Source organism: Eulemur rufifrons, chromosome 8, assembly GCF_041146395.1.
Source record: "Eulemur rufifrons isolate Redbay chromosome 8, OSU_ERuf_1, whole genome shotgun sequence".
In the NCBI taxonomy this organism is placed as follows: Eukaryota; Metazoa; Chordata; class Mammalia; order Primates; family Lemuridae; genus Eulemur; species Eulemur rufifrons.
This window is the reverse complement of record NC_090990.1, coordinates 9,828,289-9,837,876: the sequence shown is the minus strand read 5'-3', so window position 1 is coordinate 9,837,876 and position 9,588 is coordinate 9,828,289. Positions and strand designations below refer to the sequence as shown.

The window sequence follows — 9,588 nt, the reverse complement described above, 5'->3', positions numbered from 1 at the left end:
AAATGGGGAACTGGAGAGAGAAAAATTGCGTTTCAAAGGAAAACTATAGCACACCTGTCATTAGATTCCAGCCCTGACCACTGTGTTTGAGTTTTTATTATTTTCCTACAATGTGGCCTAAATCCTGAATTATTATATTTCTTGGCTACAAATCTCTAAAAGGACTGGGTTTTCATTTTCTTCGTGATATTTGTTGTTGGCTCCTTCATGGAATAGGTTTTTTTTTCATTCTGGTGTGCAAATTCTCTTTTTTGATTATAGTCATGTGAGTTATATTTCTACTATGTATCTCTTGTTTTACATCTTCTGGAAACTAAACTCATGGTATTCTGAAGACTAGAAATGATTCAACAGGGATAGCAGCTATATAAACCAGGGACTTGACTGAGGTCTCATTTTGCCACCCCGTGATGCCATCCAGTTCAGTTTTTGGCGCCCTTAAAATTCCTCCTTGGGACGTATCCTCCTCTCGCCCTCAACGTGGGACGTGAGCTGCCTGAGCACCGAGGGGTGAAGGACGTCTGTTACTCTAACCTAAGCAGCGACTGAGCATCAGTGCTTCCACGGGAAGATTCTTCATCAAAAGGAGGGAAATGAGAAAAGAAAAATAGCTCAGAGCAGTCTGAGCTATGTGAGGCATGCAAAATTTATCAGGCCCAGAGAGACATGAGTATGGGACTTCGGTCACGTCCACCCCCTGTCCCTCCCCCGCCCCAGCCTGGGTTTAAAGGCATGTTTGTTCCTGACTAGCTTCTCCACCCATGATCTTCATGTTCCTGGAACTTGTGGTACAAAGAACAATGTGTAGCCAATCAATAGCTTATGTTACTTTATTTTATTTTATTTTTATAGATTTAGGGGGAACAAGTGTAGTCTGTTACATGGATGCGTTGCGTAGTGGTGCAGTCTGGCCTTTTACGGTAGCCCTCACCTGAATAGTGTCACTGGACCCAGTGAGTGGTTTCTCTGCCCTCACCGCCCCTTCTGAATCTCCAGCGTCTATTATTCCCTCCTCTGTGGCCACGTGTGCGTATGTTATGTTAACGTAAATTCTTGGTAAGCAGTTTAGGAACTGCCTCTTCTTTTCCTTTAAAAATCCACTTGTAACTGCTGCTAATCAGAGTATATTCAGGGCAACTTGAATCTCTGCTTCCAGGTTGCAGTCCTCAAACTTGGCCCAGATAAACTCTCTACTTACATTAATTTGCCCCGGTGTTGTCCTTTAGGTAGCCAAGTGCTCAGCATGTGGTAGCTGACCGGAGCTCACGTGCACCTGCGCTGAAAAATGCCCAGGAGGGCTCAGCTGCTGGTATTTCTTTTATTTTTATTTTTATTTATTTATTTTTTTTGAGACAGAGTGTCACTCTGTTGCCTGGGCTAGAGTGCCGTGGCGTCAGCCTAGCTCACAGCAACCTCAAACTCCTGGGCTCAAGCCATCCTTCTGCCTCAGCCTCCCGAGTAGCTGGGACTACAGGCATGCGCCACCGCACCCGGCCTTGTTATTTCTTTTAGATTTGAATCCTGACATCCCCAGTGTCACCCACACTGTCCCTGGCCCCATCAAGACCTTGCCTTGGGCTGGAGGGGCAAAGGAGCGTCCCCGCTCCCTTGCCTCCCCAACCTGGAAAAGTAGGAGCTTGAAGGTTCTGTCCTTCTCAGAAGATCCTGTCTGGGCCCTGGGAGTGGGGTGGGGAATGGAAGTCCCTGGAAGCCTTAGTGGCCACATTCATCAACAAAGACCAAGTATCATCCTCCCAGGGCTGTTGTGAGGAACCAGAAGGAGCTGGTGTTTCAGTGTGTGCTCAGGGAATGCTAAGCTCTGGTTGAAATTGTTGTGGACAAGGAAGACCAAGATTCCACCCACCCAGCTCTGACCTCAGACAGGAGGGGGAGGGCGTGGGGAGTTGAGTCTGCTGGGCTGGTGCCTCTGGGCAGAGGAAGGGGCGATGTTTATAGTCAGCACAGCTGGGCCACCCCCCAGCTGGCCTGGGCTCCAGGTGGTAGGTATGCTGAGCAGCACGCAGAGGCCCATCCGAGCTCTGGGGCCCTCTGGGGCCTGGATCCAGGGACAGCCTTCTGTGGGAGTCTGGGGGCTGCTGGAAGGGGTGGGGGTCCTCTGGGTGCCTCCCTGAAGGGCACAAAGCCAGGCTGTTGGCCCCGGGGAGCCAGAGAGGAGAGGGCAGGACTGAAGGCCTGCTTGTTCCTCCCTCCCTCCTTCCCTCCTGCCCTTCCTTGCTCCCTCCCTCACTCACTCCTTTCCTTCCTTCCTTCCTTCCTTCCTTCTCACGCCATTTTTGGCCACCTACTATGTACCAGGTGCTGTAAGGCACTGGGGACACAGTCCTGAGTTAAGCACAGCTGCCAACCTAGAAACACATTCACTTATTCGCACTTTCACTCACTGATTCAATAAAGTCTTAATTTATTGATCCATTCCCTCAACTGTAAGTTCCTACAGCGTGGTCAGCAGGTAAAAACTTTGAGGTCAGACTACCTCTGTTTCATCCCTGGCTCTGCCAGTTACTAGTTGTGTGGCCTTGGGCCAGCCACTTAACCTACCTGAGCCTCAGTTTCCTCATCTGTAAAATGGGACAGCACCTTACAGGGTTGCGTGAAAACTAATTGAGCTATTCTTTTGAGAGAGCTTAGAGTGGGGGCTGGCACATGGAAAGCACTCAGCAAATGTTATTTTATTATTTAGTTTTACAAATTGTTTGATTTCTAGAACTTTGTTTCCTTTTGCATTTCTCTCTCTCTCCTCTCTCTCCCCTCCCAGCCACTTTGTTATGGTTTTACCCTACCTCTCGGACTGTACCTCTCTCTCTTTCTTCTTTCTTTTCTCTGTTATAGAATAAGGTAAAAAATAACAGAAAAATGAAATCATGACTCATAAAATGAACATGTGTTAAAGGGTTTTTATTTTTATTATTGAGGTAAAAGCCACATGACATAAAATCAACCATCTTAAAGCACACAACTCAGTGGCATTTAGTACATTTACAATGTCATACAACCATCACTATATCTAGTTTCAGAACATTTTCCGCACCCTCAGAGGAGATCCTGCACCCGTTAAGTAATCACTTTCCACTTCCTTCCCCACCCCCAGCTACTGGTAACCACTAATCTGGTTTCTGTCTCTATGGATTTAACTATTCTGGACATTTCATATCAATGGAATAATATGATATGTGACATTTTGTGTTGGACACCTTTCACTTAGCAGTGAAATGTTTTTGAGATTCATCCACGTGGGTGCATGAATCAGAGCTGCATCCCTCTTTAAGGCTGAGTAGCGCTCCGTTGTGTGGATGTACCGCAGTCCACTCGTCCACTCAGCGAGCGATGGACGCTGGGTTCTTTCCACCCTCTGGCTGTTGGGCATGGTGCTGTGTGTGTTCACATGCCGGTTTTTGTGCGTAGATTTTCCCCTCTTCTGGGTACATACCTAGGAGTGGAGTGGCTGGATAATGTGGAAACACTATGTTTGTTTGAAGAACTGCCAGACTCTTTTCCAGAACGGCTGTACCATTTTACATTCCCACTAAGGATTTTACTTAACTCATGACTAACGAGGGGACCAGTAAGACGTTACGACCAGTTCACAGGAGAAGTCAAAGAACAGATATGTTTGTAGATGAGGGAATATTGAAGGGAATGTGCAAATGGAGGTACAACTGGCATCTTCCACAGGAGGGGAGGAGTCCACTGGGCTTCTATAAGACAGGACAGGATCTGCTTGTCTGTAGACAAGAAGTATGTTGCGTTCCTATCAGTTATTTACAATATACAGGGTTGTAAAATAGCTTGAAGGCAACAAAAGGTGCACAGCCCCCAGACAATCAGACAGTGCATAGATTGTGTTGGAAACACCCAGGGGTATTTTTTGCTTATTCCAAATTTTCTTACACCTCCTTAACCTCGGGCCTGCTGGTCTGGTCTCAGGCCATGCTTTCCTTGAGTGGCTTCAGTCACCAACCTCTCTACCGATGGCTCCCCTGTTGCCAGCCTCAGCCCTGACCAGGGCTCTAGTGGGAATGGGCCACCACCTGCCAGCATCTCCCCGCATGTCCCACAGGGCTCTCACGTGACATGTCCCCTCCTGAACCTGTCGTCTCTCCCTGTCCCCACTCACCTGTGTGCCCCATCTCAGTGAGGCCCACACCCCCTCAGTCCCCAGACGCTCCCCACACATTGCCAGGCCAGGGCTGGGCCCTGGGAAAACACTCATTCGTCACGCACTCATTGCACGCGTGTGACCAGAGTGCCTGCAGCACAGTGAGGGGTACAAACCGGGGTGCGCAGTCACTCTGCCTGGGGTTTGGATTTGGGCTCTGCCTCTTTCTAGTTAGTGACCTTGGGCAAAGTATTTAACCTCTCTGGGCCTCAGTTTCCTCCTCTATAAAATGGCAATAAAATCGTACCCACGGGACGGAGGTGGGGTGAACTGATGTGGCATGTGGTGCATAGAAACAGGTAATGACAACTTCTTTTACCAAGCAAATAAGAGCCTGATGTCTCTGAATCCGTACCGAGACCCCACAGTTAAATTCTGAAATGTCACCTCGATGGGTGCCTGGCGTAGAGTAAATGCTCAGTATTCCGGATGAAAGGCGTGTTGGTCAGAATGAAAGTTTGGCTTCTGAAAACACAGACCCGCTGGGCAGCTGGCCCGGTGGCTCTGGCCCCAGGCCCAGCGGGTCCCCTCCCTCGGTGGCCGGGCCTGGACCCCCCGCCCTGCAGTCTGATGATAGGGCGACACCTGCTGGTGCAGAGGTGGATGTGCAGCCGCAGACCGGCTTCCTGGGGGCCTCAAACTCCCAGTGCAGCCTTGTCTTTGGGGCTCTTCTAGTCCAGTGTTTCTCAACAGAGGGCGGGGAGGGGCTTTCCTGATGGGCACATGTCATCCAGACTTCACTGTCACCTCCCCTCTAGTCCAAACCCTCGCTCCCCTTTGCCGGGATTAAAGCCCACCCTCTGCAGGCAGAAGAGCCGGAGGATTCTCTTCAAAGCCAAGTCTGGCCGAGTCACTCTCCTTGCGATTTCCAGCAGTCTCATCTCAGAATAAAATCTAAAGGCCTCGCCGGCGCCTGCCAGGGCTCCGTGCTGTGCTCCTGCCCCTGCTCTGATCTTTGTTTTGTTTGTGTGCATTGCCTGTCTTCCCAACTAGACGGGCAGCTCCTTCGTGGCTGGGCCTTGTCTGGCTTATTCATGGCTCCATCCCAGGGTCCAGCCCCGAGCCTGGCATACAGTGGGTGCCCAGTAAATACGTGGCGAATAAATGAGTGACTGATCACCCCAGCCAGGCTGAATGACTCTGGTCCTTCTGACTCCCCACCCTGGCTTCTCCCCCTTTGTATAGGGCTCAGATCACTTCCCATGGGAAGCTCTCCCTGGTTTCCTGTCCCAAGTGGGCTGGGCACCCCCTTCTGTGCCCCAACATCACGTTGTGTTGCCCTTAGTGCTGGGCTTATCAGAAGCTGCAGATTGTCTGCTTCCTCTTGTCTCCCCCACCCGGCTGAGGTCCCCGAGGACAGGGTGATGTCTGTGCTCTCTGGGTTCGCTCTGTCGAGAAGAGAACCTGCCAGGACCAGATGCTGCGTGCTCTACAGCTAGGAGCAAGAACTTGGGCCCGGGCTTGCCTGGGTTCTAATCTCGGCTGTACCAGTCTGTGGGACTTTGCCTTCCTCAACCTCTCTGTGCCTCAGTTCCCTGACCTGCAAAATGGGTACAAACATGGTGCTTCCCTATACTAGCGCTGTGAGAGTGTCTTTTCTCTGACACAGAACAAATGGTCGATACGTGTTGGTGGCTAGTGTTTGTAGGGACCTAGTAAAATGGTCATTGAATAAACAAATATTCAACAATTTTTATCTGGGAGCCTTGAGACACGCTTCCTCATATAGGTTGATGTGGAATTTCACAGTGCGGAGCATCTCTTGGGCTTCCACAGCCCCCACACCCAGGCCGGCGACACCACCAGGATTGCCCTGCGGGGCAGGGACCGAGCTCCTCCACTGCCCTTTTTTCTGTACCCCTGGGGGGCAGCATGAGCCTGGCGTCCACGGGCAGTAGATGCTCAGTAAGTACTATCTTGTTTTCTTTTGCTGGAATACGACGTTCTGTCTGACTTCCGGCTCCTCTTCTCCCTGGGAGAATCCCGTTTCCCTCATTTCCCAGTGCCGGGTCCCACCCCAGCTGCCTTCTGGGATGCAGTCTCCTGTTCCCAACCTCCCTGAGCCTCCCAACCCCCACCGCCATGCCCTCGGATCTCCCTGCCAGCGTCCCCTGCCCTGTCAGTGTCCCAAGATGTCACGCTGGGCCATGCTGACCACCCTCCCTGGTCTGCCCCGGGATAAAATGCCAGCAGGTGGCGCTGGGGAGCGTGGATTTTTGCAGGGCTGGGCCCTTCTCAATTTTTGGATCATACTTTGTTCCCTGCTCAGAGAAACCTTTCTCAAGCACTGTATCAGCAAAGCTCTTACCCAGTTACTCTCCAGCCTAGCGTCTTGTTTTAGTTCCCGCACCGCACTCGTCACTGTTCAAAATCATCTTTATTCATTTGGATACTTGTTTAACCCTTGGCCCCTTCCCCTGCCCCCAAGAACAGAAGCTCCAAAAAAACTGTACTGTCTTCGCCACTTTGCAGGGCAGGGCCCGGCACGGAGAAGACTCCATTAGCGTTTGCTGCAAGAAAGAATTAGCCTTATCCTGCCTCTGCTGAAAGGCTGGCAAAGGTTGGGAGGAAGTAGGGTGCACGTGATGGCTGTTTCGGGTGTCCTTTAGTGGCTGCAATGTTCTTTCATTGGCTCAGGCAGGAAAGATTGCCGCTTGGCCGAGGAATCCGGGGCAGGCCCTGACAATTGCAGCCCTGGGCATTAGAGCCCGGTGTGCCAGCCTCCTCCCCTGGGCTTCCGGCTAATCCACCTGCCCACAGACACAGGAGGAGAGAGCTCTGAGGGAGTCCTTGACTGTGCCCCAGGTTGAAGACCTCACAGGCACAGCCTTCGAGGGTCTCCCCTTAGCCTCAGGAACCTCTTGGGGGCCTGCTGGGGAGGAAGCCGGGGCTGCCATCCCTCTGCAGGGCGGCTGTGTGGCCCTGGCCTGGGCCAGGCCTCCGCCACCCAGGGTGGTCTCCTGAGTCAGACGGGGCTGGTTTTCCCCACAGAACACAATGTAGGTCTTCATTGGCGGGGTGACAGGCCCTCGGTGGGGGCTGGAGGCTCGGGGCGGCACAGGTGCTGCCAGGGAGAGGTGCTTCCCACGGGCACAGTCGATAACAAACGTTAGGTGAGCCGTGGGGACAGTCTTCGGATGGCCAGCCGGCTTCCCACCTGGAAGGGAGGAAAAGACCAAAGGTTTGTGCTAGCACAAGCAAGGGACAAAAGAGGTTTCATTAATTCATTTGTTCGTTCATTCAATAGGGTTTAAGCGCATGTTGGTGGATACACGAAGACAGGACAGTTTGAGAGCATGGATTTCAGCATCAGAGAGACCCAGAGTTTCGATGTCCACTTATCAGCCATCTGCCTTCCAGGAGCCCTGTGTCCACTGCATCCGTGCCTCTCAACTTTGCTGTTCCCACGAAACTCCTGGTAGCTTGTTCAAATGCAGAGTCCGATGCAGTGGGTCTGAGGTGGGGCCTGGGATTCTGCATTTCTAACGAGCTCCCAGGGGATGCCAGTTCTGGTGGTCCATGGAATAGCAAGGCCTTCAACCCAAGAGGAAGGCCCTGGCTACCTTTGCAGATGAGGAAACCGAGGCTCAGCTTGCACAAGTGTTGCTGGTCCTCAGGGAGCACCACGCTCCTGTCCCCCTCCCCACATAATCTTGTTCACAGCCTCAGTGGACAAGTCCCATGTGCCCTGGAGATCCCTGTTCTTTCCTGCTTATGTGCCCCACCCCAGCTCAGAGCCCCTCGGAGAGTAGAAGAATGAATGAACCAGGCAACAGATTTATCAGTGAAGCAGGTATCAGAGCAGGTCTGTCTAAATCCAAAGCCTACACTCTTTATTTTTAATATGAAGGGGTTGGGGGCTGAGAGGAGGGGTGTTCAGTTGCCTTGTTTGTTTTTGTTGAGACAGAGTCTCACTCTGTCGCCCTGGGTAGAGTGCAGTGGTATCTTTGTAGCTCACTGCAACCTCTAACTCCTGGGCTTTAAGTGATCCTTCTGCCTCAGCCTCCCAGGTAGCTGGGAGTACAGGCACGCGCCGCAATGCCCGGCTGGGTTTTTTTTTTTTTCCCCCTTTCTTTTTGGTACAGACGGGGTCTCACTCTTGCTCAGGCTGGTCTCAAACCTGAGCTCAAGTGAGCCTCCCGCCTCGGCCTCCCGGAGTGCTAGGATTACAGGCATGAGCTACCACACCCGGCCTAAACCCTGTACTTTTAAAAAAGTAATTTTTTGAGTTACCCAAATAACGCACACATCTGTTCTCTTAACTACGTGCTCTTAACCACGACATGGGCTCAGAAGGAAGCCTGTGTCCTGGGAGGTTGGCTGACACAGGAAATAAACGAAGTCCACCCAAGCCTTGAGAATCCCGGCTACCCCGAGGGAGGGGGGATGTCTGCCATTGGGTCCCGCCTCCCACCTCCCCTCGGCTGGTCTTTCTGCGGGGCTGAGGGACCCTCTGCCACCTCTTACCTGAGCTGGTCCCCAGGTCTGTCTCAAGGCTGGGGCCTTTGCGGCTGGCTCTCCAGTCCCTGGGGTTTTCTGACGGGGCCATGCCACTGCTGTGGTGCCTGCCTAGCTCTGGCAGGAGAGAAGCTGTCCTTGGCCACCTCTTCCAGGATGTAGCTCCCTCACGCTGGGACCAGACCTTTTATATTTACCGGATCCGGATCCGGATCCTCTGAGTGCATTTCCACCAGGAGCCAAAGGAACTGGCCTGGGGCAGTTAGAGGATTGCTTTGATTAACAGGGTTATGTCAACAGGATTTTTGTTGGGTGGCTGGGAGGCAGGCCTCCTACCAAACAGATACTATTTCTTCCAACTCCAGCTACTTCCTGATTGGGGATAGGCCTCTGGAATCTTCTCACCCAGGCCTCAGTTTCCCCACTGCTTCACCAGTTCAGTGGTTTGTTTTTTTCTAAGAACTGTATGTACCTGAACTTTTGTAGCCCCCCATGATGATAAGCTGAAATAAAAAAAAAAAAAAAGACCTGTATGTAATACCACCTACTTAACACATCCTTGAAGTCAGCCAACTTTTTACTGAAAAAGAAATGTACTTTCAAAGGAAAGTTGGTCTTGCTGCATTAAATGGAAACAGGGCCACTTCCATAAATAAGAGGTAACTGTGTCCGGCAGGCAGGTAGGCCACCAAAGACGTTCCCGCCCTAATCCCAGAGCCTGTGAATGTGTTACCTTGCATGGCAAAAGGGATTTTGCAGATGTGATTAAGAGTGTGACTTTGAGATGAGGAGATTATCCTGGATTAGGCGGGGTAGTGCAATCTAATCACAGGAATTCCTACGATCAGAAAACCTTTCCCAGCTGGATTGGGGGAATGATGTGACATGGAAGAAGGCCAGAGAGACATCAAGTGAGAAGGACTCAAGACTTGTTGCTGGCTTTGGGGGTGGAG

General features: G+C 51.6%; 1 protein-coding gene across 1 annotated transcript; it reads right to left on the bottom strand.

Annotated features, from left to right (window-relative positions):
* Positions 1–6,918: 6,918 nt before the first annotated feature.
* SRARP (steroid receptor associated and regulated protein) lies at positions 6,919–8,726 on the bottom strand. The gene is made up of 2 exons (XM_069477571.1): positions 8,645–8,726; positions 6,919–7,334 (listed from the first exon to the last, which is right to left on the bottom strand). Exons 1-2 carry the CDS (start codon positions 8,724–8,726, stop codon positions 6,919–6,921), a joined length of 498 nt encoding a protein of 165 aa, XP_069333672.1.
* Positions 8,727–9,588: the final 862 nt, after the last annotated feature.

Excerpts from the sequence above, each read along its gene's own strand:
- SRARP (XM_069477571.1), bottom strand. The coding sequence starts at position 8,726 with ATGGCCCCGTCAGAAAACCCCAGGGACTGGAGAGCCAGCCGCAAAGGC. Across the intron at positions 7,335-8,644 it reads AGACCTGGGGACCAGCTCAG|GTGGGAAGCCGGCTGGCCAT; the intron begins GTAAGAGGTGGC and ends CCTCCCTTCCAG.